General features: G+C 58.2%; 4 protein-coding genes and 2 long non-coding RNA genes across 14 annotated transcripts; 3 read left to right on the top strand and 3 right to left on the bottom strand.

Annotated features, from left to right (window-relative positions):
• Positions 1–971: 971 nt before the first annotated feature.
• KIAA0895L (KIAA0895 like) lies at positions 972–7,685 on the bottom strand. 6 transcript variants are annotated; one of them, XM_041771288.1, is made up of 9 exons: positions 7,547–7,665; positions 6,252–6,351; positions 5,466–5,811; positions 4,336–4,961; positions 4,111–4,254; positions 3,715–3,847; positions 2,487–2,792; positions 2,257–2,354; positions 972–1,217 (listed from the first exon to the last, which is right to left on the bottom strand). In XM_041771288.1, exons 4-9 carry the CDS (start codon positions 4,903–4,905, stop codon positions 1,053–1,055), a joined length of 1,416 nt encoding a protein of 471 aa, XP_041627222.1. In that variant the 5' UTR covers positions 4,906–4,961; positions 5,466–5,811; positions 6,252–6,351; positions 7,547–7,665; the 3' UTR covers positions 972–1,052. The 6 variants fall into 6 exon arrangements, with proteins under 6 accessions (XP_041627222.1, XP_041627219.1, XP_041627223.1 ...); XM_041771287.1 differs by adding an exon at positions 3,546–3,597 and having other exon boundaries at positions 1,077–1,217; positions 4,336–5,811; positions 7,547–7,668; XM_041771285.1 differs by having other exon boundaries at positions 4,336–5,811.
• Positions 7,686–7,833: 148 nt separating this feature from the next.
• Positions 7,834–9,527, top strand: LOC121499976. The gene is made up of 2 exons (XR_005990281.1): positions 7,834–7,996; positions 8,424–9,527. It is a non-coding gene; the product is annotated as an uncharacterized LOC121499976 (long non-coding RNA).
• On the bottom strand, positions 7,998–14,223 carry EXOC3L1 (exocyst complex component 3 like 1). 2 transcript variants are annotated; one of them, XM_041771271.1, is made up of 14 exons: positions 13,317–14,223; positions 12,999–13,061; positions 12,612–12,787; positions 12,311–12,530; positions 11,151–11,763; positions 10,954–11,071; positions 10,696–10,821; positions 10,499–10,599; positions 10,184–10,294; positions 9,089–9,218; positions 8,845–8,967; positions 8,612–8,767; positions 8,398–8,522; positions 7,998–8,308 (listed from the first exon to the last, which is right to left on the bottom strand). In XM_041771271.1, the coding sequence occupies exons 2-14, from the start codon at positions 13,042–13,044 to the stop codon at positions 8,119–8,121; spliced, it is 2,235 nt and encodes a 744-aa protein (XP_041627205.1). In that variant the 5' UTR covers positions 13,045–13,061; positions 13,317–14,223; the 3' UTR covers positions 7,998–8,118. The 2 variants fall into 2 exon arrangements, with proteins under 2 accessions (XP_041627205.1, XP_041627204.1); XM_041771270.1 differs by having other exon boundaries at positions 12,999–13,092; positions 13,317–14,222.
• On the top strand, positions 12,755–21,082 carry E2F4 (E2F transcription factor 4). 2 transcript variants are annotated; one of them, XM_041771293.1, is made up of 12 exons: positions 12,755–13,072; positions 14,264–14,452; positions 14,895–15,202; positions 15,629–15,738; positions 15,880–16,041; positions 16,370–16,413; positions 17,117–17,178; positions 17,401–17,698; positions 18,203–18,412; positions 19,741–19,788; positions 19,980–20,024; positions 20,126–21,082. In XM_041771293.1, the coding sequence occupies exons 3-12, from the start codon at positions 15,068–15,070 to the stop codon at positions 20,239–20,241; spliced, it is 1,230 nt and encodes a 409-aa protein (XP_041627227.1). In that variant the 5' UTR covers positions 12,755–13,072; positions 14,264–14,452; positions 14,895–15,067; the 3' UTR covers positions 20,242–21,082. The 2 variants fall into 2 exon arrangements, with proteins under 2 accessions (XP_041627227.1, XP_041627226.1); XM_041771292.1 differs by lacking the exons at positions 12,755–13,072; positions 14,264–14,452 and having other exon boundaries at positions 14,614–15,202.
• Positions 21,083–21,422: 340 nt separating this feature from the next.
• ELMO3 (engulfment and cell motility 3) lies at positions 21,423–25,838 on the top strand. Of its 2 annotated transcripts, none has more exons than XM_041771284.1 (20): positions 21,423–21,557; positions 21,677–21,717; positions 21,823–21,895; positions 22,106–22,156; positions 22,307–22,476; positions 22,562–22,661; positions 22,765–22,916; positions 23,004–23,082; positions 23,221–23,271; positions 23,361–23,483; positions 23,579–23,710; positions 23,808–23,909; positions 24,013–24,121; positions 24,231–24,367; positions 24,464–24,627; positions 24,742–24,809; positions 24,941–25,045; positions 25,153–25,235; positions 25,331–25,417; positions 25,504–25,838. In XM_041771284.1, the coding sequence occupies exons 1-20, from the start codon at positions 21,480–21,482 to the stop codon at positions 25,714–25,716; spliced, it is 2,118 nt and encodes a 705-aa protein (XP_041627218.1). In that variant the 5' UTR covers positions 21,423–21,479; the 3' UTR covers positions 25,717–25,838. The 2 variants fall into 2 exon arrangements, with proteins under 2 accessions (XP_041627218.1, XP_041627217.1); XM_041771283.1 differs by having other exon boundaries at positions 24,742–24,854.
• Positions 21,549–24,855, bottom strand: LOC121499975. Its single transcript, XR_005990280.1, has 3 exons — positions 24,726–24,855; positions 22,289–22,454; positions 21,549–21,863 (listed from the first exon to the last, which is right to left on the bottom strand). It is a non-coding gene; the product is annotated as an uncharacterized LOC121499975 (long non-coding RNA).
• Positions 25,839–27,669: the final 1,831 nt, after the last annotated feature.

Below are 27,669 nucleotides of genomic sequence, written 5' to 3'. Positions count from 1 at the left end.
GGCAAGGGTGAATGGGAATGGGTCAACATCACACAGCTGAGTCTGACATGAAATGAAGCAACAGCCACTTCTACACCCTCCTGACCCAGGAGGGGCGCAGGACTTGACACACCAGCAAGGGGCCTGCCCCTCAGGTTGGAGTGTGGCTGCTGCCAGCCTATGCCACCCTCTGCCAGAGACCAGCTGTGAGGGTGCGGGCAAAGACAGCAACAGCACAGGTCAGTGGACGGGCTGGAGGCAAGGCCAGGTGAGCTCTTAGGCTTGACTCACAAAGCCTAAAGGATTTGTGTGTGTGTGTGTGTGTGTGTGTGTGTGTGTATGTGTATGTGTATGTGTATGTGTGAAAGAGAGAGATGAGAGTGAGGTTAGGAACAGGTGATGCCTTCCAGAGGAGCTCTGTTCCCTCCACCACACCTTCAGAAGCTGCTGCCTCCCAGTCCCAGGAAGCAGAGCACATACATAGGGAATAAATACATGACCAGTGGGAGAGGCAAAATGCTAGAAAGCACCCCCAGCCCACCTGGGTCTCTACCACCAGGACCCCTGCCCCTTGAGTCTGTGTGAAAGCCAGGCCCTCAGGCTCAGGCAGTCACCCCAGGAGAAAGGAGATCCCCACCAGGACCCAGTGAGAGGTAGACAGCGTGAAAGCTGAAGGAGCACCGAGGGGCCAGGTGGGGGAAGGGAGAGACTGGAGTATGCAGACACCCAAAGCCATCTCATGCAAGAACAAGTTTCTACTCCCAAACCACCCCCCATCCCCATCATGCTCGGCCTCCCTCCTGCCCAGGCTTCCCCTCTGCTCAACAGAGAGCTGGAGGTAGGAGGGCCAACTCAGTTTGCTTGGCATGCTACTACTGGTCCCTAGGCCCCAGGGAGGCTAGCAAAGGACACCAACCCTCTGTTGCTGCCACTCCTACTTCCTGGGATGCTCCTGGCCTCCCATTCCCCAAGAAACACCCAGGCCATGGAAGCACAGAACAGTCAGCTTCATGTTCTGGGAGCTGTTCCAGAGCCCTCTGCCCAGGGCCTCTGCCTGGAGCCATCCACCAGCATCAGTCAGGCAGCAAGCGGCCCAGTTCTGCTTCATCCAGCCGGTTGGTGGCCATGATGTGTTCCAGCTGCTGCCGGTAGCGCGCCAAGTCCTGCATGAAGTGGGGCACCCGGGTATTGTCCAGCACCCCATGGGGCCGCAGATGGTCTACATCCTCATAGGACACCTGCAAGAAGGAAGCTGGGCCTCAGGGATAGCCAGAGGTAGCACTGGCTTTCAGGTAGCTGGTCCCAGCTCCATACCATGTACAAATGGCTCATTGCCCTCTGCTCCTGGAAGGCCTCCCTTTCCCCTCTGGATCCACTCCCAATGTTATGTACCCTCAGGCCTAGTCCTGGGTGTTTGTTCTTTCCCTCTCAACATCTTCCTTTATCATCTGTGCCCTACAACTCTACTCCTAATTCCAACCCAGCTTCTCCCCTCACCTCCAAACCTAGGTATCCAACTACCTCCTGAACACCTTCCCTGGGATCTCCTTCAGGCATCTCAGACCCCACACCAAACACTGAACTCCTGGGCTCCAGCTTATGCCAGCCCCACCTTCCTCACAGGTTCCCTATATCAGCTTGAGGGAAGGGACCTGGGATATGTTACCTACCAAGTCAGGGTGGCTATTGAGTTAGAGGAATTCCACTCTCCGAAGAGCTTTCTGCAGCTTGCTCCTCCCTCTGCATGGCCACTGCCCAGTTAGACCAGACCAATATCAACTCCGCAGGAGTGACTGCAAAGACAGCTTCCTCCTCCACCTGTGCTCCCCTTCCCTAGGCCTCTCTGTCTAATCCACCTTCCATCTAACATCCACAGGGAGCCTGCTAAAGCAAAAGTGACATTTCTCTGCCTAAAGCTCTACCCTATACCCTGTTGCTTCAGGTGCAGTCTCCTTCCTCAGCCTGGTACAAATACCCAGAGCCAGACACTTGGTCCCTGGCCATTTCTCCAGCCTCCTTCCCAGGCTGTCTTGACTGCTCCCCGGGCGTGAATGCTCGCCTCCTCTGAGATGCAGCTAGCTACACACACCTGCAGTCTAGGTCAAGTACCTACTTTTGGCTGCCAGGCTGCCACTTCTCTTTTGTTCACCTCCACCCAGGTCTCCTCACCAGAGAAGCCTGGCACCTTGTCCTCAGTCGAGCAGCCATCAGAGGCTCAGGGAACACTGGTGTCACAAGGAGAGCTGGCTAGGATCTCTAGAGGGCACGGAGCCTCACCTTGCCCAGTGAGGTCAGCAACGGGAAGTCGATGGTTTGGCGGTGCCGCAAAATGCGTACGATGCCATCCAGGTACACCTGATCCTTGCTGAAGCAGCCTGTGGGCACCGGACGGCTGTGAGCCCCAAGGAACGAAGCCGCCCACCCTCACCCCGGGTCAGGGCACTCCCCCACCCTGCACCCAGTCCTCCCCCCTTCAGGGCATCCCCCAAGCCGGCGCCGGCGCCCACCGGGCAGCGAGGTGTCTGTCTGGCCGCGCTTGGCACGCACGCAGTACTCCCAGCGCACGTCCGCGTCCTGCACGTAGCGCGCCAGGTCCTGGAAGAGCTGGCGGAAGGACATGCGCGAGGCACGGTGGATGGTGTAGTACAGCAGGGCTGCACGCCACAGAAAGGGCTGCTTGCGGAAGAGCACGCTGTGCAGGCTGGCCAGGCCCTCCTCGGTGGGGTTCGCGGGCCGCAGCCCGTACTGCAGGCGGCCTTCCGCGCTGTGCCACGGCTGCCGCGCGTTGTTCACGCCCCGCAGGTAGTGAGTGCCTGCAGGGAAGGCCAGGGGAAGGAGAAACTGGGTGGGGCATAGGGGGACCAACCTGCCGGGCCCTGTCCTGCTACATCCTGCAGGACTTCTAGCCGGTGACTCCCACGCACTCCAGCCCCTAAACTCAGGCTCTCAGCAAGTTCTCCCCGCCCCCGCCCCCAATGCATACTCACCCAACCCCAGGCGGCAGAAGACCCTCCTCAGGTGAGCTCACACCCAAAGACTCAGAATCCCCCACACAAGAATCTTTCCGCATCCATTCAGGGCTACACACACAACTCTCCCAAATTCACACTGCCCCCCACGCCCCCAGGAGAGGTGTAGGAACTCACAAACCACCCCAGTCCCACATCCTGCATGCCCATATCATTTTGACAGTCATGCTGATGACCCCAGCGGAAAAACACCTTTTGCCCAGAGCCACAGGATTCTTGATGAGGAGAGACAGACAGAAAGGAATACTAATTAGTGTCCCATGCTCTCCTTTTCAGCTCAATCTATCCCTTCCTAAAACCTGGCTTTGTGTCCTCAACTAATTTTCTTCCTAGGATCTGGCCTTCCACCCACCCTCGAGGGCCTCCCTGATGGTGGGGCTAGTGGGACCCTCAGGGTACTCTGGCCTGTCGGAGCCTCAGGAGCCTTGTCCCCACTGTCAAGGGAAGTCAGAGAGGAAGTAGAGCGAAGAAAAAATACCCAAAAGGAGCAAGAGATGGGAGTGAGCCCAGAGACTGGGCGGGCATGTTCTGGCCTACCTCTGGGAGCCAGAGGGGGTAGGTAGCTGCTCACGAAGGGAAAGGGCCCATCCTCCGGAAGGAAGGGGAAGAAAGAAACAGGGTGGGGTTACTGGGGCCCCAAGCTGCCCCCCACATCGTCCCAGTCTCCTCTCATCCTACCCACCCACCCACCTATCCACACCCTGACCTATCTCGTGCCGCAGCATGCCCTCCAACCAATACTGGCGGGCTCCAGTCAGGTTGATGGCCAGTGTTGGTCGGCTGTTCTCCACCATCATCACTGCCTGGGACAGCAGGTCTTCACTCAGCTGCACCACAACCTGCAGGTGGTAGTGAACCTAAACCACGGCAGCCAGCCCTGGGACCCGTATACAGGCGGACCCACTGATGCCTCAGGGCAGCCAGGCCACACCCTTGGCCAGGGAACCCACCCTTCACCACCTCTGCTCAGAGCCAGCTGCCACCTCATTGGGACAGAGATAGGGGCTTGCCTGGGGTCACGAGCTGGCCTGGTGTGGAGCTGGGCCTGGCAGCCCGGTTTGGGGCACATACAAGAGGGGCCTCAAAGACAGGGCTAGCTCACCTCCCCGACGCAGCCCTCTTTCTGCATGTATTTGCGCACAATGGACCAGATCTGGCACTTGGTCAGCAGCTGGCCCCCCGTTGCAGCCTCAAAGTGTTCATAGGTACCAAACTTCTCCAGGACCGCCTCAATGATGCCAACTGCCTGTAACAGGGTTGCAGTGGCTGGTCAGACCAGGCCTCTTGGGTGATCAGAACCAGGGTAAGGTGGGCAGGCCAGACTGACCTGATGGATGAACTGTCCAGAAGCCTCACAGTACTTCTCCAGCACAGCCGTGGGCATGGGTTCCTGGTACTCGAACTGTGGGTTGTAGGTGTAGTGGGACTGGAAGAACTTGTCCCGCTCACGGTCCATATTGGTTGGCCGTAAGGCCACCAACATGCAAGGGCTCTTGCTGGCACCACGGCCTGCATCCTTTCGAGTCTTAGCAATGTGAGGCAGGGAGGCCGCAGACCGCAGGGTGCCCCCACCTGGGTCCCGTGCCCTTCCAGGTGGGGCCCGACCCTGGGTGCCACCTCCCCGCCGGCCAGTACTATTTACAGTATAGGTGCTCTCACTGCGACGCATGTGGCCACGGTGGCCCAAGTGCAGCTCTGAGAAGGGCTGCAGCTCAGGCCTGGGCGGCAGAGCTGAGGGGATTGACAGAGCCAGGGGCAAGGCCAGGGACCGAGGCCAGGGGTACAGCAGTGTCCCATCTCGGTCTGAGGGCTTCAGCCGATGGCCCAAAGATGAGGGACTAGCTGGCGGGCTGGGGGGTGCCTGTTCATACACCTGAGCCCCTGAGTCCAGCACCATTCTGTCCTGGGGGTCACATCCAGCCGGGTCACTCCAACTCCCCACACTGTCGACTTCTGGGGACACAGAAGGGCATGTGGAGACCATTATGAGCCGGTGTGGCCTGAGTACCAACAGGCCTTGCGCTCCACAATGCCCTGGCCAGGTGTTCAGTGGGCTCGGGGCCTGCCACCAGGGGTCAGGGTAGCTGCCTCTCACCCCCTTCCCGGTGTCCATTCCCTCCAGGCAGGCTCATCCAAGGAAGCTGGACTGGGGGAAAGCAGGAACTATGCACTCACCTAGATGGTGGTTCTGGAATCCCCTTAGCCTATGAGCTGCTGAGAGCAAGGCCCGAGCCCCAACTCGTGCTCAGCGCCCACCTAGACTGCGACCTGGTGGCGTAGCCCCAGCTGCCAGGAGGACGGCTGAGGGGGCCTCACTACCTTCAACCTGCCTTCCGCCTATGGCATTTTCTCGGTCTCACCCCTCGCATCCCATCTAGCTCCACCACCTCCTCCACCCCAGTTGGCCTCAGTCAGGTCAGGGGCCTGCATGTCCCTTGATTATGTTACTTCCTCCACCTGGAATGGGTCCTCTCTCCTCTGGGTCATCTGTTCAAATCCAAATTAGGATCAGCTTTTGGGGAGCAGAGGGAGACTTCAGCAAATTCAAGGCAATTCCTGGTCTGTCTCCTATCAGAGGCCTCTTTCTAGTGGTCATCCCAGGCCAGCGTTGGCATGTTCACCCCTTGCTCTGTACTAGGGCTCAGAACAATCCAGTCTCTCCCAAGAGACTGTCTGAAGGCTCCAGACTTTGAACTCCTCTGCCTGCTCAGGGCCACAATTCCAGCATTTCTCCAACGCCATCAATCTCTTCCTCTCTACTGGATTCTTTCCATCAGCATAAATACATGCTGTTATTTCTGTCCTAAAAAAAACAAAACCAAACCCCCACTTGACCCCAAACTCCTCTAGCCCCACATCTCCCGCCAGCTGCTCATTATTGCAGCACAACACCCATCACCCATCTGTACACAGTCTCAACCCTTCTTTCCGCTTCTCTCTTACGTTTCACTCCAATTAGGTTTTTATCCCCACTCTCCATTAAAATTGAGCTGAATCTGACCAAGGTCATCAATGATCTTCACATTGAACAGTGCACAGGACATAATTAATCATCTCATCTTGGAAACATGTTCCCCACTTGGCTTCCCAAATACGCTCAAACATATTCTCCTGCCTCACTGGCTGTTACCTCTTGGCCTTTTTTGCTCATCATTCCTATCTTCCTGACCTCTTAACACTGTAATGGCTCAGGACTTGGAAACTTCTATGGACACTTCTCCCCTCTTCTCCGTTTATACTTACTCCCAGAGTGATTTCATCTGCTTTCATGTTTCAAACACATCAGCCCAGACTTCTATAAACTTCAGACTGGTGTTGCCAGTTCTCAATTCAACATCTTTACCTAAAAGTACAATAAGCATCTAAAACCGAACATGTCCCCTATCTGGAATGCTTCTCCCCATATAGCCACAGGACTCACCTCTCCCACTTTCCTCAGATTTCTGCACAGATATGCTATTAGACAAGTCTCCTTGAATCACTCTCTATAAAATGGTGAACCTCCTCTTTCCTCTCCACCACAATCTTCCCTTCCCCACATTATTGGTTTCTGAAGTAGTTATCACCATATGAAGCACAGTATAGTATAGTTATCTGCTTTCTCCTTTCGAATGTTCAACAGCTGTGTCCCCAGAACCCAGAACAGTGCCTGACCCAGAGCAGGTGCTCAATAAACGAACCCAAGAGTATTTCTTCTCAGAACTGGAAACATTCCTTGTCCACACTATGTCTCCCTATCTAGATCTGGTCCCCTGCCCCCACCTCCCTTCCCTCTGCCTGGTGACCAGCTCTTTGAAAAGATTTCAGGCCTCAGACTTTACTCTTCTCAACCAACTGCACACTTTTCTGGACTCCTCACTCGTCTCTGGGCACAATCTCTGGATCAATCGCCTTCATCTCCACTCCCCCCTCTTTCATTCGACCTACGTCTTCGCAATGACCAAGAATACAACTGTTTCTTTCACTTCTTTTGCCAAGATTGCCCTCGCAATGTCTCTGTAGCAAATCCCTAAACATTCCTCAGGGCCCGGCTTGGGTCTCACCTCCTCCGGGAGGCCTTCCTGGCGTCTTGGAGGCTCCCAGTGTCTGGGCGGCTCCTTTACCACCCTAAGCTGTCACTGTCGGAGCCCAGATCCGTGTTCTCTCACCACCCCCTTAACTCTCTGAGGGCAGGGACAGGTCTGACTGACCCCCATGTCCCAAGCACCCAACACTACATGAGGAATGAATGAAAGATGACTGGGGAGGAGCCGGGACACTAGGCGGGGTCTGGTGACAAATGAGAGGGTGTGGCCTGCGCCAATAAAAAACTCCCGGAGAAGGTAACGTGGAAGGGGAGCCAATGGGGACGGGGAGATAGAGGAGGGGCGTGACCTGCAGCCAATAAGAGGCGGAGGATGGGACAAAGGGCGTGGCCAATGGAGGGCGGAGCCGCAGGACAATGGAGGGGGGTTCTCGGCTAGAGGAGTAGGGATCGCGTCGCGCGCCTCCGCGGCCTCTCGGGGGTTGGGGGTTCCGCCCGCGTACCGCGCCCCCACCTGTTCTCTCCTCTTCTCGCCACCGCCGTCCCCTCTCCGCAGCCACCAGTCACCGGCCGCCCGGCCCGCGGGAGCCGACCGCCGGTGACGCACGCACTCGGGCGCGCGCACGCTGACGCGAAGGCGCGCGTAGTCACGTCAATCTCGGCGGCGGCGCGCGCCCGAGGAGGCAGGGGCGGGGCCGGGCGAGCGGAGGGGCGGTGTCCGCCACCGGGTCACGCCCCTGGGCGCGGCCGTGCCTTAAGCCCGCCCCCTCCACGCGGGCCGGGGCGTTGCGGTGCGCCGGGTGCCCGGGGCCTCGCGGTCAGGGCCTGCACACAGTGCCCTGGCGCCGACAGGGGGGCTGCAGTCCGCCTGTGGGGGCGGAAGCTCGGTACTTGGGAGCCGCGTCCACACCGGCCGACGCCAGGATACGGGAGGTGCCGCGCATACATCAGGACCGGAGCCAGGGTACCTTAGGCGTTTCGCTGAGCGTGGACCCCCTAGTCATCGCATTTTTATTTCATTCCCCCTTCCCCAGGACACAATTCAGGCTCTGGGGGCCGGCCCTGTATTCGGGGGGCAGCCCGGGGTCAGGCACAGGGCCCCGAGGGAAGGCAGGAGGACAGCGTAGGCGTAGGTGCTGGCACGAGGCTGAAGAGTGCGCGGCGACCCGCGGCGGGCGAGGGCTGTGGGCCGGCCTGCAGGGAGCTGAGTGCGGCCAGGCGCTGCTCTCGCGACACGTCCCCGCGCAGGTCCAAGAGGGCAGAGACGTGATCCTCGCTAGGGGACGCCACAGGGGTGCGTGTCACCTCCGCCCCACTCCTCCCAAGCCCGCCCCCGCTCCACCCCCCCAACACCAGTCTTCACACCTCACGTCAGGAAATTTTTGTCGCAGGCCTGCCACCTCGAGGCCAAGTAGCATGGGGTCGCGGAGGTTCAGCAGATCCCGAAGAGCGAGGAGCACGGGCGCGCACTGAACACTCTCCTCCAGGCCCTGAGCACCGCGGGTAGGTCTCGAGTCCCCCTTCGGCCCCGCCCAACCACTGAGACTCCCGCCCAGCTGCTCCCCTAACGGACTCTCACCAAGCCCAGGAAGAGCTCCCGAAGCTGGGCCGCGTCGTGCTGCAGGCGCTCGGCCGCCCGGGTCCTCTCGTCCGCGCCTCGGCACACCAGGCGGCCCTGCATCAGCGCACGCAGGTACTGCAGTACCACCGTACGTTCCGCCTCGGCCAGGAGCAGCTGCGGAGAGCGCAGTGGGTCCAGCATGCCTTTTCCGTGGGCGCTTCCCTACTCCACAGTCTTCCCCTTCAACGCACCTGGACCGCAGGATTCCGCACGCGCCTGAAATCCTGGCAGAAGCGCGCCGTCCTCTTGCACACGTCGTCCAGAAGCTCTGGGCTCGAAAGCCACCGGCGTGAGGGCAGAGCCGTGAACAGGGGCTGCAGGATGGGGGAGCAGAAACAGGGCTGGAGGAACAACCAGACCTAGCATTCCTCCTGCAGAGAAGCACACGCGTGTATGCTGAATCTCTTCCACCCCCATCCCCACCTGAAGCCTTACCTGGAGCTCGGCCAGCAGCGCCTCCAACACCAGGCGGCAGATCCTTCTCTGCAACTCGTCCAGCGCTGCCTCCACCGGAGCCAAAGCTCCTGAAGCCACCCCGTCGGGCAGCAGGACTGACACTGAGGAGCTGGACAGACCAAAAGTTAAGGCTTCAGGACCAAGGCCAAGGCCCTCGCGGCCCTCTGTTGTGTAGCCACTCTGATGCCACCTGGTGGTGCAAGTGTGTGGCGAGATGGGGCAAGAGGGGGCTCTCAACCCTTCTGAAGATCTGGGGCTTGGATTAAGGACGGGAATGGTGGGCTCAGACAGCTAGCAGGAACCCAACCAGACCTGCTTCAAATTCAAAATGTGACTTCGAGCAAGTCATATCTTTTGTTCTCCATTTGGGTAAAGAAAGAGTTTAATCTCAATCAGGAGGGAATAAAACTCATCATTGGCTTGTTTGTTCTCTCTGCCCTCACCACATAGAACATAAGACCAAAGAGGAAGGGAATTTTTTTTCTGTTGTTTACAACTGTAACCTCAGACATTACCAGGCACAGACTAGGGCCTTGATAAGTATGTGCTGAATAAACGAATAATTGATACAATGTGTCAGGCAGGCACTGTGATAGGTACTTCACATTTGTTATATGATTCTCAGAATCCACCATTATTACCCACATAGTGCTGATGAGAAAAACGAGATTCAGAGATTAGGTAACCCATCCAAGGTCACACAATTAGCAATTAGTAGAACTAAGATTGGACTGCCAGGGCTATGTGACTCCAAAATTTCTTATTTTTTTAAAGATTTTATTTATTTATTTTTTAAAGATTTTATTTATTTATTAATGAGAGAGAGAGAGAGAGAGAGAGAGAGAGAGAAAGAGAGAGGCAGAGACACAGGCAGAGGGAGAAGCAGGCCCCAGGTAGGAAGCCCGATGGGGGACTTGATCCCAGGACTCCGGGATCACGCCCTGAGCCAAAGGTAGACGCTCAACCGCTGAGCCACCCAGGCATCCTTGAGTCCAAAATATCCGATGACCTTTGTGTGGACTGGGTCCACACTTGGGGTTCAGTAAGGGGTTCTGGGAGGGTGGCTTCTGGTACCTGAGTGCTGATTGGTGGTTGAGGGTGGCCAGTAGGTAGGGCACATAATGAGGGGCCATTGCTTCCCCCCTCACGTGGTCTCGGGAGAATCGGATCAGAGCATCACTAAAACTGCAAAAAGCAGAGGTGGTTCCTGTACCTGTCACTCTGGCACCCCCACAATCTGAGTCCAACCTCCAGCCCCACCTTCAAGAAACCCAAGACCCTGTTTTGAAGGAGCCCTTTCCCGCTGGTGTGCCTTATTCACTCAGAACCCCTTTGGGCTTCCCCAGGAACAGGACTAGGGGTCGGATGTGGGTCGACGCCTTGGCAGACCTCCTCAGGAATGTGCCCAGCTCTGATAATGCCATGGCATGCATCCGTTGCTGCAGTGACTCGCTGACCAGGCTGGTCACGCGAATGTTCTCTTCTAGGATCTACAGGCAGAAATGGGTGGCAATCAGCAGGGTCCTAGTCCTGTTCTCCCTTTCCCCTATGGGAGCTTGCCACCTGCCTGGCCTCTTCCCACCCACCTGTAGCACTATGGCCGGCATAGGTGAGTGGTAGAAACCAGATGAGTCGGTGCCAGGTTCCTGCTCTCTGTTCCACTCAGCTACCTCCCCATCCAGTGCGTTCTGCAGCCACTGGGCCACATTTGCCTGAGGAAAGGGGCAGAAGGCAGCACGATGTAGCAGGGCACTGATACTACTAGAGACAGGTAGACATACGACTCTAGATACAGGCCCACAGCTGGTGGCAGAGTTTCTCATAGCCGGGGCCCAACTACTCACCTGGATTTGGGCCACAAATGTTGCCTCTAGCTGTTCAATGTTCTCCAGGGTCAGGAGGGGCTCCAGCTGAGACACATCAGCCTCAGGCCCCAACTCGAGGCTCCCCATCATTTCGGGCCTGCAGATGGGTAGCCCGGTGTCACTCTGTGCCTCCAGCCTCTGATCCACCCACTTCCTGTTGCCCCAAGGGTACTGACCCCTGGTACACATGCAGTGCCCAATGCAGCAAGGTGAAGGCGTCAGAAGCGTCTAGCTCAGGCCCTTCCAGGAGCTGCTGCAGACAGCGGCGCAGTCCATGGTGCAGGGTGTGCGTCCACAGCTGAACCACCTTGTAGTGTGGTGGGCAGCAGGGTGCTACTAGTGCTTCAGCTGTGGCCAACTCGGCTGGTAAAGCCACCCGCAGAGCCTCCAGCCACCCCTTCAGGGCCCCGGGCTCGAGCAGAAGAGGTGTCCCAAAGTGGGTTCTCTCCAGGCCCTCCTGTAATGCCTGCAGACAACGCTGCCGCCAGTCCCTGGGGGTCAGCTCTAGGGAGGGTGTGTACCCGGCATCGACTTCCGCTATGCGCACAGCAGCCACCAGCAGGGCTGGGTCCTCCCGTGCCAGCTGCCCTGCGGCCCCCGCAGCCACCTCCACGGCCTGGCCAAGAGCCTCAGCCAGAGGGCCCAGCGCCTCAAAGACTGGCAGCTCCAGGCCCCCCAGAGGTGCCCACGTCTCCTCTTGTAGCTGCTCCAGCTCCCGAAGGCACACATATGCCTCCAAGAGCTGCTGGGCATCAATCAGGGTCCGTGTGTGGGCCACTGCTGTTGGCACTAGGAAGGGAGAAGATGAAACAGCCCTAAGTTTCAAACTTCCCACCTGTGCAATGGGCACAGCCATGGATACCGAGGCCCCTAGGGCTGGAGTGATGTGTAAAATGCGTAATAACCAGGACAGCAGAGCACTGACCAATCTGAAAGGACCCAGAGAAGGGCCCAGAGGCCTACTGGGCCAGATATAAATTCTTGAGCTGATGGAGCAAGAGGAAGTCAGGGATCCTGGAGGCAAGGCAGCAAAGAACTCGTGGACCCTTGCTAGTGGCTATTTACCCATCCTATTAAGGAATCATTTCAATAACTTTGCAACCAGGGCGGTCAGAGCCACTTGACTGGGTCTCAGCCCTGAGTCCTACAACGCATGCTTGACAATCCCAGCATGAGCTGATTTGTATCCAGATTCCTCTGCCATCAGAAACTTGAGTCACTCTCTGGGAGGTCCCTGGGGTGTTCCTCCCATCTAAGGGTGATGCCCTTTGGTCAGTAACGGGCATGTACTGACTGACTGTTGAGGGGCTGAGGCCCAGGGCCCCTGCACACTCACCTGCCCACAGCCGGGGCAGCAGCTGAGACAGGACCTGCAGTTGCTTGTGCTGTGCAACCTGTTCCCGCAGCGGTTTTAGGGTCTGTGTGGCCTCTGCCAGACCCTGAAGCAACCCATGGGCCTGGCCAAGGGCCTCACGGGCTGCCTGCAAGGCCTCAGAAGCCTGGGCCAGCTGCCACACACCAATCTTCACGCCCTCCAGGTAGGACTGCACCACGGACTACAGGAGGGAGGCAGCCTGTGAGGCCTGGCCAGGCCGGCAGCCCACCCCCAGCTCTCCTTTCCCCTGACCAATGCCCACCTTGATGCGCGCTTCCAAGGAGCAGGTACGCTGAACCTCACGGCTGCGGTACTGGCTCAGTCTGGCCAGCTGCTCCGGCCGGTAGAAGATGCCCGAGGCCCATTTGAGTGCTGCTCCTCGGGCCAGCTGCTCCGCCCTCTCCTGCTCTGGCCACTCAGGCCCTGGGCAGGAAGAGCCTGGGCAGCCTCGTCAGTTGGGCAAGGCCGATGGGAAGTGGCCCGAACCTGTTCCCCTTCCTACTTCCCAGCCTGTCCCCTAGGGCAGTCTGACCCATTCCTCTTGCTGCCCTATAGAGCACGGGCCAGACCCGGCAAGGAGGACCCACCCCGACCAATGCCATCTTTTTGGCCACCATCCCTCCCCTAGCCCACCCGGAAGGGCTCCTACCGGGAGGAATTGAGGGCTGCATTTCATCCTTGGTTGCTGAGTCCATGGCAGTCCTCGGAGGAGCTGGAGATGAGGTAGGAGTCGGGGCAAGAGCCTGGGTTAGAGTGGGCAGAATGGGTGCTCCTGTGAGCTGCAGCCTTGGTCTAGGCCCCTCTGAGAAGGAGGAGGGGGTTTCTTGCCCAGCGCCCTCAGGAAACGGGAGGACTGGGTTTCTCAGTTTTGCCCCTGCAGATCCCAAGTGAGGCAGAGCAGACTCAAGCCCCTGCTGGCCCCAGCTCCAGCTCTGAACTGCAGAGGATGGTTTGGTATGGAACTCACCAGGCTTGACCAGGCATGCAGTTCCTTCTCCTTTGAAAACACTCTTTGGCCTTGAGGATGGCCCTCTCCCCCAGTCCTCAGAGCAGAGCAGGGTATTCTCTTCACTGGCTCACGAGGCCTGGGTGGCTCCAGCCTACACCCCAGTGTGCAGCAGAATCCTTCTCCCCAAGGAAGCCTCTGTACCACCTCCCCTGCCCAAGAGCACCCTCCTCCTTCGAAGGCCCCTCCTTCCCCAAGGCCAAATGCCCAGAAAGGAAGGAAGCTGAGTCTCTGGCCCTTTATTCCCAACAGGAAAGTGCATCTGCATTGTGGGATGGGGTGGGGAGGGCTGGGCGCCATTTCCTTGGGGGGAGGGGGTGTAGGAGTCCTGCCCAACCCATCCAGGACCTCTTATGTCCTGTGCTCAGGACACAGACTCACGTGAACTAGAAGGCCCTAATTTGGGGTAGAGAGCAGTGTGTGCAAATATGGGTGCAGACAACATTGCAGTAGGAAAACTGTGTTGATGGCTCCTCAGAGGGAGGGTAGGCACCCCTGCAGAGAACTGAGAGGCTGTTGTGAGGAAGGTGTGTGGTGGGTGATGGTGAGAGAGGGGTAGGAGGGCTCTGAAAGCTGTGTTTGTCTTGAGAGTTACAGGGGGCCATGGAGAGGACCACCAGGTAGTAATAATATAGTGGATGCTGGTTACCACCCAAATCCGCCCTGCGGGACCACACCACTTCTTCCCCTAGCTGTCCGGAACGTAGGTTGCTAAGATGTCACAGCTGAGTCTCTCACTCAAAGTCAGGGCACAAAGGCCTGATAACCTTGTCTGGACATGGACCACCTTGGAAGGGCCCCACCTCGGTTTCAGGGCTCCTAACAGGATGGCCTGAGACCTCTATTGTAACTGCATCACAGTTTAATTCACCTTTCTCCTCAATTTTGCGCGTCTTACTCCCTTACAGATGTGGATCCTCAATAAACTTCCTGCAGACAGATTCCTGTCTCAAAGTCGGCTTCCCAGAGATCCTGACCTAAAATAAATGATAATAAATATTGATGGTATCAAACATAACAAAACGGTACTAGGCAACACCTAACCCTTTCTACCTGCCAGGAACTGCTCTAAGTGCTTTACGTACACGTGCGCATAGGTAAGCATGTTTGCCTTGGTGGGAAGATGGTTACAATTCCATGGTCTCTGGGTACTGCAGGGTGGGGACGAGAGAAAGATGAGGCTGGGATCAGGGAAGGGGAATGGGAGTGGACACAAGTGGGCCCGCTAGATGTACCCAGTGCTGGCTGTTTGGCAGGAACTGAAGGACAGCAATGGGGTCAGTTAAACCAAGACACTGGGACAGCTTCCAGGAGCAGGTTGGGGGAAACACATTGCGGTCATCAAGCAGCGTGGTCTCCTCTTCTGCAAAGGGGACAGGCTGGGTATGCCTGGAAGGTTCTAGTGGCTTTCCCTTCTCTACTGCCGGGGCTGCCCCCCTGACTTCCTCCACCTGCCCCTGAACCCTGTCCCCTCTCCCGGGATCCCCGGATTGTCTTCGTCCTCTTCGGCGGTTGGACATTTGCTGATGGTCCCCGAAGTTTTGCTGCCGTGTCCGCAGAGAGGAATTGCGCCGGGTTCCCTGGGAGGGCGCGGAGCGGAAGCGGAAACAGCGGCGCTGGCGCCGGCGGCCGGGTGGCCAGGAACGGAAGCGGAAGTGGCGGCGGCGCCGGCCTGGCCTGGCCTGGCTGAGGGGAGGCGGCGGGCGGGAGCGATGGCGGAGGCCGGGCCGCAGGCGCCGCCGCCCCCGGGCACCCCAAGCCGGCACGAGAAGAGCTTGGGACTTCTCACCACCAAGTTCGTGTCGCTTCTGCAGGAGGCCAAGGACGGCGTGCTTGACCTCAAGCTGGTGCGGCCTGGGCTAAGGGGCGGCCGGGAGGATGGTGGACCAGGCAGGCCCGGACCGGTAGTGGGAACCCCTGGGGCGGCCCCGCTGAGCCCTCGGAGGGCAAAGCGCCATCCGTGTGCTTTCTCACAGGAGGGAGGCCAGGAGCGGTTCCATTCATTCAGCCGGGGCCATTGGGCGTCCGCTCTGTGCCAGGCTCTGGGCTGCAGGCGGTGGTCCTCGTGGCCCTCCTCGGCTGGTGTGGGGACATCAGTTCAGACGGTGCCGGGCCTCCTCCTGCCCCGCGGTCCCGAGCTGCTGCAATGCCTGGGAGGAGGATTGGGACTCGGGCCACCCCTTTTCCAGAACCCTTCCAGACTAGGTCTCAAGGTAGCTGGGGGAACACCTGAGAGTGGGGCTGAGTATCCTGCACGCTGTTCTGTCTGCCAGGCAGCTGACACCCTTGCTGTGCGCCAGAAGCGGCGGATTTACGACATTACCAACGTCCTGGAAGGTATCGGGCTGATCGAGAAAAAATCCAAGAATAGCATCCAGTGGAAGTGAGTGGGGGCACCCGGGAGAGCAATGGCGTCTCCCACCCAGAAGTGTCAGGGGTGTGGGGAGGAGGACACAGGAGAGAGCAGGGGCCACGGGACCCAGAGTTCCTGGCAGCTCCTCTCAGCCCCACTCTCTGGGCTCAGGGGTGTGGGGCCTGGCTGCAACACCCGGGAGATTGCGGACAAGCTGATTGAGCTCAAGGCTGAAATCGAGGAGCTGCAGCAGCGGGAGCAAGAACTGGACAAGCACAAGGTGTGGGTGCAGCAGAGCATCCGGAATGTCACAGAGGACGTGCAGAACAGCTGATATCCTCCTGGCGGTCCCTGCTCCCGGGGAGTGGGCAAGGGGCCCTCTAGTCCAGCTGGGTTTGCTCTGTGGTGCCCTAGGCACTATCCCTCTTGGGAGGATGATCCTGCAGCTCCTGGCCAGGTCCCTGCCTTGGCCTCCATCCTCAAACTCAAAGCCCCTCCCCAACCAACCTTGGCCTGTGATTCTTCCCTATGTAGACCCCAGGTCCCAGGACTTTCTCTGAGAGCTTTTATGTCAGATCTCTGCTAAAGAGCTGGGTTTTCTCTGTGGTCTGCCATTTGTCACCATAGGCAGGGCATCAGCCGTTCTCCTTAACCCCCACACCTTGGCCTACGTGACTCATGAGGACATCTGCAGATGCTTTGCTGGTGAGCAGAGCCTGGGTAGGGGGACATGGGGGTGGGGCTGGGCTGAGCCACAGCCTTGAGCAGTGGGCTCAGTGCCCAAGGAGAGTTTAGTCTCTTAAGAGGGTTCCTTAGGCTTGCCCAAAGAGGAACCAGGCAGGGTAAGTCCTGGGTTTGAGGGTCACCAGGACTCCATGAAAGCAAAACATATTGAAAGGGTACAAGAGTTCTGGGCTGGGTCCCTAGGTCAGTCCCCATTTGCACTGTTCCCTGGGCTTGGCTTCTCGGACATGACAGAGGCATAAGGGGGATAGAGCATGTGCGTACACATTTGCATGGTGTTCCCTTGCAACCTATCAGTTAGTTGCATTACAAATAGAGGAACTGCTCCTTCTTCATCCTGTATCCCCTAAACTGGTTTGGAGAAGGAACATTGGCCTTGGCCAGAACATCTTCTAGGGACCAGCCCCATCAATCAAGGAGTGAGATGCCTATGGCCAGCAATCCTTCAGTCCACACGTTTGAGCCCAGATTTTCTGGTTATGACCCTTGGGCTCTTGGGAGGAGAAAAGCTTTAGTTTTCTGCCTCAGCCACTGTGGTGGGGGTCGGGTGAGGCTTACTGTCCTAAGAGACCATGATTTCCTCCCTTGCTCAAAGGAATAGGTACTCCTATTCTCAGATTAGATTGAGCCCATGGGCCCTGACTCCTCTTCCTTGTCATTCTAGGAGATACCCTCTTGGCCATCCGGGCCCCGTCGGGCACCAGCCTCGAGGTGCCCATCCCAGAGGTGGGTGCTCAGCCCAAGCAGGCGGGGTTGATTGAGGGCGGGTGCTGGCTGTGGAGCCCGATAAGTCCCGGGTGGGGCAGGTAGGGGGTGGCCTGGGCTTGGGGTTTATCTAGAAGAACGGGCAGCCTAGGGTGGGAGAGGACACTGGCCCCGGCCCAGGGTCAGGCTGGCAGGAGCCAAGCCTGCTTCTCATTCCACCTGTTCCTTACCCCCCACCTCCAGGGCCTCAATGGACAGAAGAAATACCAGATTCACCTGAAGAGTGTGAGTGGCCCCATTGAAGTGCTGCTGGTGAACAAGGAGGCATGGAGCTCACCACCTGTGGCAGTGCCTGTGCCACCACCAGAGGATCTGCTCCAGAGCCCACCTGCTGTCTCTACCCCTCCACCTCTGCCCAAGCCTACCCTGGCTCAGCCCCACGACACCTCACGCCCAAGCAGTCCCCAGCTGACCACCCCCACCCCTGTCGCTGGCATCACTGAAGCCCAGGGGGTGCCCGGTCCAGCAGCTGAGATCGCAGGTGAGGTAATAACAGGCAGCTGGTGATAGAATGATTTCTGGGACCCAGAAGGCAATACCTCTGTGTTGTGGAATGCGTGTTCAGAGTTGGAAGAGACCTTGGGGAGGATGTCCTTTTCCTGACCTCCAGCTGGCCTCCCCTTGCTGTGGTCATAAATGAGCCCTTTCTAATAGGCTCTGATGGTGTGAAGGGATATTAGTGATAAGTTTTCCCCAAGTCCACTTGTGTCTCCATTCAGCCCCCCTTGAAGTGTGGTCACAGGAGTCATGTCATTCATGAGTCTCTCTCCTGCAGGCCTCATGCTCCTGTCTCCTTTGGTGGTTCATTTCTGCATTACCTCTGCAGGGCGCTGGCCAGGGGCAGGGTTGGGGGGACTGGCAGTACTTATCTCTCCTTGGGCCTGGGAACCGGGACTCTTGTCATCCCTACTGTGGGTTCTAGCACAAAACTTCAGTATCTCACTTCCTGCTCCCAAGTGACTGGGTTCAGGGGCTCTGGTTGCAGTGAGTGGTGGCCCTGGAACGGACAGCAAGGACGGTGGTGAGCTCGGCTCCCTCCCACCGGGCCTGGCAGCCCTGGACACTCGGCCGCTGCAGTCCTCTGCCCTGCTAGACAGCAGCAGCAGCAGCAGCAGCAGCAGCAGCAGCAACAGCAGCTCATCTGGACCCAACCCTTCTACCTCCTTTGAGCCCATCAAGGCAGACCCCACAGGAGGTGAGTGCATGTTCCCTGAGGGGCAGGGAATCTGGCCGCAGCCACTTCTAGGTCAGAAACAGCTGGGGCTGGAACCTAGCTCTCCTGTCTCCTCAGCCAGAGCTGGCCAGCCCCCACATCAAACCTTGTTTTGACCCCAGAGCTCTGCCAGCCTGAGTGAGGAGCCTGGGCTCCACAGAACTCCCAGGCCCCTCTCAAGCCTTGCCTCCACCCCCACCGCCCTACCTCCCCACTCCCTCCCCCGGCACTCAGGTGTCAGGAAGGCATAATAGCTGTCCTGGGGATGGGGTGTGGGAAGGCACTCAGGCTCCAAAACTGGGGGCAGTGTCTTCCCAGGGGACGTGATGTCATTTGCCTTGAGTCTTCTTTTTATTCTGCGATTTGGGTATTCGCTTCTAGGACTCGTTCTCCTCAGCCCACAAGCACTGGTCTCTTCTCACTGACACCTTGTCCTCTGTGTTCCCTCTCTCACCTTCACTGGGTCCTTAGCTGAAACTAGCTTTTCTCTGTCAGTGTGTGTCCTACTATTGGCCCTGGTCCCTCAGGCCTGACACCTGCACATCATTCTGCTTCCATCTTCTCTTCGCTTTGCATTAACTGAGTTTTGTCTCAGACATCTCCCATCTCTGCCTTCATGTCCTCATACTCAGGGTCATTACTGGCTACCTCTGTCCTGAATTCTTCGGCATCTTCCGCTGTACCCTGACTGATAGGGTTGTCTGAAACACAGGTTGTGTGTGCCATTTCTGAGTTTACATAGTACCTCCAACAGCTTCTTAAGGGCTGGTGGGTAAGAGCAGAGCCCCCCCTCCTGGCATGTGCAGTCCTTGTGCACCAGCACTCCGCTAGTTTAATTTTCCCCTGCTTCCCACGTGTGTCCTCCAGTCAGACCTTTGTAGCAGACTTGTCACCCTGTAGCACCAGCGCCTACCGAATGTCTGCCTGCTTTGCCAGATGACCTGGTCCCGGGTGTGGTCGCTGAGCCTAGCATTGAGCAGGTGCTCAGCAAGGGCAGGAGTGAGTGGGGCAGCTGCCATCAGACAGGGCATATCTACTGAGCCCGTGAAGGGAGGGGTCTGCTGCCTTTCTGCAGCACTTCTGAGTTAGAAGGGCCGTATCAGTCACTTGCGATGAGCCTTTAGTACCCTGGGTACTCAGGAGTTCACATCTAGCCGGGGAGACTGACAATGCCAGCTTGGCCTGAGGCATGCCCTCCACCTCCAGCTGTGTGGAACCCTAAGATGGGTGGTAGATCTGAGGAAGGTGGGGGCTGGAATGGGACCAGACTGGATCTCTGTGCCCTCGAGCATGGCTTTCTTGTCTTTCAGTTCTGGAACTCCCCAAAGAGCTGTCAGAAATCTTTGATCCCACACGAGGTAGGTCTGCACTCTTCCGTGGGGTAAGGGTCTCATGGTTGTTTTCTTGCACTTCTGAGGCCCTGTGATTGCGTTTGGTACCTAGACAAAAAGTTCTTGATGGGGGGGTGGTGCGTGGAGGGCCCTCTTCATGGGCTTTGGTGGGTGGAGAGCCAGGAGCCAAAATGTAACCAAGCTTTTCCTCCCTCCAGAATGCATGAGCTCAGAGCTGCTGGAGGAGCTGATGTCCTCAGAAGGTGGGTGGCCCAGGAAGGTGGAGGGTGGGGGTGGGGATAATGGGTGGGCAACTGCTGGGGGCCGTGCTTGGCCCAGAGCCTCAGCCTGGTGCTCTCTGCAGTGTTTGCCCCCCTCCTCCGCCTATCTCCACCCCCCGGAGACCACGATTACATCTACAACCTGGACGAGAGTGAAGGTGTCTGTGACCTCTTCGATGTGCCTGTTCTCAACCTCTGACTGACAGGGACATTCCGTGTGGCTGGGACACAGACTGTGTGACCTGGGGGCTGCCTGAGGACCTCCCCTGCTCTACCCCTACACGGCTTGAGAGCCACAGACTCCTGGCTTCCCCAGCCTTCCCTCACTGCAGTTCTGATCAAAACTCCCACTCCTGCACGAGTAGAGCACCTGTACCGTGCTAGGAAAGCAGGGGAAAGGGGCTCAGCCCCCTTCACCATGGAGCCAGAGTGTTTGCCTCTCCTTTTCTGGGGCTTTCCCCCACCACGTGCCCTCTCCGAGCCCTCTCAGAGCCAAGGCTCGGCTGCCACTCAGTGGCACAGAACTGAAGACCTGCCATCATCCCCATAGGGCAGCTTGTCCAGCCCCACTGCCCTGTTCCAGCCAACGCCTCCCACTCTGGGGTGGAAAGCTGAGGGTGGAGCCAGATGCTTGCCAGCACCACTCCGAGCCTCCTTCACTTCACCCCACCCCTGACCCTGCAGCTCCCCCTAGACCTCTCCTGTGTACCCCTCATCTGCTGGACCTTTAGCTCTGAGTACCTATGTGGGGTGGGGGGCGAGGAGAGTGGCTGTCAACCAGAAGGAACAGAGAGGTCTTTAGCTAGAAATCTGGGCAGGTGAGCCCCTGAGGATTGGCCCAATCTCCTGCTGCCCTGTAGACCAACCCTCCCTTCTTGTTTATTCATTTACCCTCATTTAGAGCCATTTGCAGAGATTTAGAAAGATTTGCAGTAACGAATGGATTCCTATATAAAGATTATTTTTATACTTTTTGCAGCAAAAGGAAATTGTAATATTTGTACAGTATCCAAGTGAATAAAAGACCATGCCTAAGGCTATCTCTGATCTGGTTCTTTCAGGGTCCCTCCCTGCAATTCTGCTGGATTGGTGGTGGGACCGGGCGGGTCACCTTTGTTGGAAAGGGAGGTGTGGCTGTTGCGGTATCCCGCCCTCCCCGCCCCCACCTGGCGCACCTAGGGGCAGGGCGGGGCTGCCGGGGTGGGGCGGGGCAGGGCAGGCGCCTTCCCACGGGACTCCAACCCGGAACTACTCTCGGCTCCCTTGGGAAGGCCGCGGCCCCTGTCCAGGAGCCGGAGCACGACCCGTGAGTGCGGGCTTCGGGTCCAGGCCTTGGACAGAGGGACACCCTCGTTCTCGGAGGCACCAGACCAGGCGCTTCCTTGGCCGGACGTTGGACGGTCTGGAAACTACGGGCGCTCCTGCTCCGGCTGGACCATGGCGCCCCCGCGGAACGTGGTGAAGATCGCGGTCCAGAAGCCTGACGCCATCCCGCAGCTCATCCGACTGGACCAGGTCACTCGGCCTGTCTGGCCTCCATTCATCCCACCACCCACCACCGGGTCGCCCCCTTCCCCTCGGAACCGCCAGGTTCCTCCCCACATCTGCCCCACGAGTGACCTCTCCACTTGCAGGCAAAGCCCCTGGCCGCCGTTGTGAAGGAGGTGTGCGACGCGTGAGTGCAGGCCAGCCAAGCTGGGGAGGGGAAGGGAGGGGAGGGGAAGGCAGGAAGGAGGGGCGCCCTCTACCTACCTGAGCCTCCGCTCCCCACTCCTCGCAGGTGGAGCTTGAGTCACTCGGAACGCTATGCCTTGCAGTTTGCTGATGGGCATAGGAGATACATCACTGAGAACGTGAGTCTCCCCACACACCCCCACGCCCCGCCTCCAGGCCCCTGTCCCACCGTGTGATACCCCTCACTTCCAACCCACCTGATCTTGATTGCTCAGACTCATCCCACTGGAATGTGAGCTTTCTTTTCCTGACTCCCTCACCAACAACCCCGATTAACAAGTCCTCAGAGCCCTTCTTGACTTCTCTCCCTTTCTCTCCATCTTCTCCAGAACCGCACAGAGATCAAGAATGGCAGCATCCTGTGCCTCAGCACTGCCCCAGTAATGCCCTTCCTGACCCCACCCCACTCCCTGCCCTTCTCTGCCGCCTTGCCCCGCTCTGGAGGGCCCCATCTAGTGGACATCTGAGACCCCACACCTCCAGTTCCTGCTCCTTCCACCCAGCCTCCTCACCTCTCCTACCCCTGCCAGGACCTTGAGGCTGAGCGGCTGTTGAGTGGGCTGCAGAGTGGGAGTCGTGAAAGGCGTCGGGAAACTCTGCAGCACCTTGTCTTGCTGGCCCCAGATGTGACCTTTGCCCAGGAGGTCATCAGCCGTGATGGGCTTCAGAGACTAGGCACTATCATCGAGGATGGGGATGAGTGAGCACAGGACTGTGGTGGGTGGTGGACACGGTGGGGCTAGGGGTCTTGGTCTGGCCCTGCTCAACTCCAGATGTGCCCCCAGCTTAGGGGAGGTGCTGACCCTCACGCTGAGGGCCTTCTTGGAGCTCATGGAACATGGCATGGTGTCCTGGGAGACGCTCAGCATCCCCTTTATTAGGAAGGTGGGTTGGCTTTTCTAGGGGCAGCAGGTGAGGGCAGTGGGGTGGTGTCAGGGTCTGGCCTTCCATGGTGGTGAAATGGTAACAATCCCTATCCCTGTTACAGGTGGTGTCCTATGTGAACATGAACCTGATGGATGCATCTGTGCAGCCTCTGGCCCTCAGGCTGCTAGAGAGTGTGTCCTTGAGCAGCCCTGCCCTGGGCCAGCTGGTCAAGAGTGAGGTGCCACTGGATAGACTGCTGGTGCACCTACAGGTGTAAGTGTCTAGAGGTGGGGTTAGAATACCGATGAAGGGAGTGGAGCCAGACCCTGAATAGCCAGCTGAGCCCTCTTCTTGCCCCAGGATGAACCAGCAGCTACAGACCAAGGCTATGGCATTGCTGACAGCCTTGCTACAGGGGGCCAGCCCCACTGAACGTAAGGTTAGTGTCCTGTCTGGTGGCTGGATGGGGGTGGGGGCAGGGGCAGGAGCTGACAGTCACTGTGCTCCATCCTGGGACTGCAGGATGGGTGTTCATGGTGGGGTTAAATCACCTAAGCCCCCTTCCCACCTATCTCAGCACATGCTTGACTACCTGTGGCAGAGAAACCTCCGCCAGTTCATCTATAAGGTAGGAAGGACTGGGCTAGGCAGTCCCCTCCCCACTTTTCCTCCCCCCCAGAAGCCTACACTCACACTTACGGACTGGTTCTTTTCCAGAATATCATCCACAGCGCAACACCACTGGGTGACGAGATGGCTCACCATTTGTATGTACTTCAGGCCCTTACATTGGGGCTGCTGGAGCCACGCATGCGGACGCCACTGGACCCCTACAGCCCAGTGGGTGCCTTTGGGGTACACAAGGCTGGGGTAGCTAGAGCACGGCCTTGAATCTATGATCCTGACACCCCCTTATCCCACGACGACCACCCCAGGAACAGCGGGAGCAGCTGCAGGCCCTCCGCCAGGCTGCCTTTGAGTCGGAGGGGGAATCTCTGGGTGCTGGGCTAAGTGCCGACCGTCGCCGTTCCCTCTGTGCCCGCGAGTTCCGAAAACTGGGCTTTTCCGTGAGCGACCCTCCCTAGCTCCCTACCCCTGCCTTACCCCAGGGCTGCTGTTGTTCCAGAGGCCTGGGGCCCTTATTGCCTGTCCCACTTCCCCCAGAACAGCAACCCCGCGCAGGATTTAGAGCGCGTGCCCCCTGGCCTGCTGGCCCTGGACAACATGCTCTACTTCTCTAGACACGCACCTAGTGCCTACAGCCGGGTCAGTAACAGGGTGGGTGGGATACAGCGGGATGCCCACCTAAGCAGGGTCCCCATGGCCTTGGCTGTGCTCCCTGTCCCATTCTCTTTTTCTACCACCCCAGTTTGTGTTGGAGAACAGCAGCCGTGAGGACAAGCACGAATGCCCCTTTGCCCGGAGCAGCATCCAGCTAACTGTGCTGCTGTGTGAGCTGCTCCGCGTCGGGGAGCCCTGTGAGTGGGACTGGGCACAGCGTGTCTGGGGAACGGGGAACGGAAGGGCAGAGAGGGCCAGGGGCTGCACACACTTTCTCCCTGAGCCCCTCCTGCCCCCCTGCTCCAGGCTCCGAAACAGCCCAGGACTTTTCACCCATGTTCTTCGGCCAAGACCAGAGTTTCCATGAGCTCTTCTGTGTGAGCATCCAGCTGTTGAATAAGACCTGGAAGGAGATGCGAGCCACCCAGGAGGACTTTGACAAGGTGGATGGGGTGGAAGCAAGGAGACCTGAGCCAGGGCAGGGGCTGTTCTGAGTAGGGGTCCAGAGCACAGCCCTGAGCTGAACTTGGTGGCTCCAGGTCATGCAAGTGGTGCGGGAGCAGCTGGCCCGCACTCTGGCCCTGAAGCCCAGCTCCCTGGAGCTTTTCCGAACCAAGGTGAACGCACTCCCCTATGGGGAGGTGCTGCGGCTGAGGCAGACAGAGCGGCTCCATCAGGAGGGCACGCTGGCCCCTCCCATACTGTGAGTTGGAGGGAGTGGCTCCCCGTCCTGGCCCCCCTTCCTTCATGCCCCAGATGCCTTGCCCCAGGTCAGTCCCAGTCAGCAAGCCTTCCCCTTACCTTCCTCCCCGCCCAGGGAGCTACGGGAGAAGCTGAAGCCAGAGCTCATGGGCCTGATCCGCCAGCAGCGTTTGCTCCGCCTCTGTGAGGGGACACTCTTCCGCAAGATCAGCAGCCGGAGGCGCCAGGGTGGTTGAGTGGGCAGAGGGGTCCAGAGAGCAGCTGGGTTGGGGTCAGGCCACTCTCGTCATTCCTTCCCTCTTCTCTGCTCACAGACAAGCTGTGGTTCTGCTGCCTGTCCCCCAACCACAAGGTGCTGCAGTATGGGGATGTGGAGGAGGGTGCCAGCCCGCCCACCCTGGAGAGCCTGCCTGAGCAGCGTAAGGAGGACCGGGCAGGGGGCAGGGTCAGCCACTTGCCCTCCCCAGGCCACCCCTGTCCCGGGACCGCCTGGGTCCCAGAGGTCAGCCCAGCCTTCTTCCTGCAGTCCCTGTGGCCGATATCAAGGCACTGCTAACAGGGAAAGACTGTCCCCATGTCCGGGAGAAGGGCTCAGGGAAACAGAACAAGGTGAGTGCAGTGGAGGCTGGGGGCTCCTTCCCCTACTTCCCACCCACACCTGCCCTGATCCCCACTCTGTGCTCGCCACTTTCTGGCTCCCCCAGGATCTCTATGAGTTAGCCTTCTCAGTCAGCTATGACCACGGGGAGGAGGAGGCATACCTCAACTTCATCGCCCCATCCAAACGGGAGGTGAGTATCTGGGGCAGGCTGAGCCAGTTTGGGCGGGCGGGCCAGGGAAAGAGATGGGAAGCCCTCACGGGCTGGCCCCGTCCCAGTTCCACCTGTGGACAGATGGGCTGAGTGCCCTGCTAGGCAGTCCCATGGGCAGCGAGCAGACTCGGCTGGACCTGGAACAGCTGCTGACAATGGAGACCAAACTGCGGTTGTTGGAGCTGGAGAACGTGCCCATTCCCGAGCAGCCACCTCCCATCCCTCCACCCCCCACCAATTTCAACTTTTGCTACGACTGCAGCATCACGGAACCCTGACAGTGAGATTGGCTGTGGGCCACAGCTGCTGGCATTGGGGACCATGAAGGGCGGAGGGTGGAGAAGCCCAGACACCCTGACCAGCAGAAGCTGCCGCAAAAATAAAGTCCACTTGACTCTTGGGTGTGTGTCCAGCCAGTTCTGAGCTGTGGGCCAAGCCTGCCTTCAAACTGAGCTGGCAAATGAGATGGGGCATCAGGCCAAGGTCACTGCTTGGGGCCACAAACCTGGGCAGTGGCAGTTGAGGGGCTGGTGTTCTGAACGAGGGCCTGGAGACAAGCTGGCCCTATTGTCCTTCCACAGGAGGAGTCCTCAGCCTTCCTCCATGCTGGGTCTGCAGAGAGGGATGGCCTATGGTCTGCACACCAGCCAGCTGAGGGCCAAGTGTCAGGGTGGCAGGTGTTGCCCTAAATGCATGCCTTCCTGGGCCACATTAAAGGGGCCTAGTTTCCAGAAGGTTCCTGACAGTCCTGCTTGGCCCTGCCAGGAGTCCTTTTCAAGACTCGGAGGCCCTCTTGATGAGAGGCCTGTGGGACAGATGTGAAGCTGGGTCTGTTTTGTGCTGAAGGGCAAACTCAAGAATCCAAATGTGTCCCCAGGTGGTGGGAGGATAGAACTGATGACAAGAGGGAATTCAATGCTGGAAGCCTTGTGTTCTGATTCAGATCTCCTGCCGGAGCATGGATATGGTGGGGGCCACAGACAGGCAAGGCCCCTGGGGGCGAAAGTGGCTGGGGGTATTGGGCCCTGCTGGAGGTCAGTTTCAGAGGCTGGCACCCCACAGCACAGGCTGAGAGCTGCCACCGCTCTGACCTCCTCCATGCCTCTCATTACTTCTCTTTCTCAACACCTTCACACACACCTTTTTGAACAGTGTTAACCTTGAAAATTGATGAAATGGCATCTCCTTTGGAGAATGTGCTGGAGGCGCACCCGCTTCTGACTCAGGCCTCCAGGGCCCAGCATGCCCACTCTTACGTTCAGACTTCCCACCACACTTGGAATAGTTCAAGTTAAACTTGCTATTGAGCTCAAGATGGCAATCAGGCGTGGGGATCCCAGATGCGTTAAATCTTCCAATACCATCAGTTCTTCCTCCCCAGTGTCTCCACTCCCTTGTCCAGGCCACCAGCATCGTGGCGAGAATCTGACTTCCTCCCTCCTGTCTTGTCCTTGCAGTCCTTAGTACCCAAGTGCTTTTTCAAACACGAAGCTGATCAGGTTATATACACTCACGTGCACACTACCCCCATCCTGTGTTTTTCAGTGCCTCTCTGTTGTCCATGGAATAATGTTCACAGTTACCTGAGCAGCTGGGATAGATGGGTTGCAGACATGTGGTTGAGGATGTCTAACAAGAGACCTGTGGCTTGCAGAGTTCTCTGTGCGGGCTCCAAGCTGGCATCCTCCCTGCAGCCCATGGCACCCACCCCGTCCTCCCCAGCACCAGCTCTGGCCTGCCATGTGTGCTTCCCTCATCCTTTGTCATTGCCCTCTTCCTTCCCTTCTCCTTTTTCACTGCCTTGAGTGTTTCCTTGATCTCCCAGGCTCTGTTCTTTGCTCTCCTAGGCTCCCAGGTCCAGGCACTGTTCCTCTATGCACACCCTATGCACTGGCCTGTCCTTGTCTGTTGGCTAATTTGCCTCCTCACCTGACCTGGGGACTAGGAGAGCTTTGGCACCTCTGAATCACCACATAAAGTGCAGTGTCTGCAGGCACTCGGGCAGCCGTGCTAGGTGCTCCTAGAACTGAGGGACAGATGGACAAAGTTGGTGGACAGATAGTTTCCCAGAGCTTCTGTTGAGAAGTCCCTGGCACCTCTAATGACCTACCCAGAGATACTATCGTCTTTTTTTCTTCCTGAAGACAGCCTCACTGCATCCTTAATCACTGTCTCCTCGCATCTGGCTGGGATGTGCCTTTGCTGCAGGACATGCCTGGAGGCTCATGCAG

The sequence above is a fragment of the Vulpes lagopus genome, chromosome 10 (assembly GCF_018345385.1).
Source record: "Vulpes lagopus strain Blue_001 chromosome 10, ASM1834538v1, whole genome shotgun sequence".
NCBI classification, from domain to species: domain Eukaryota; kingdom Metazoa; phylum Chordata; class Mammalia; order Carnivora; family Canidae; genus Vulpes; species Vulpes lagopus.
The sequence above is the reverse complement of the archived record's forward strand: the minus strand, read 5'-3'. Positions and strand labels throughout refer to the sequence as shown.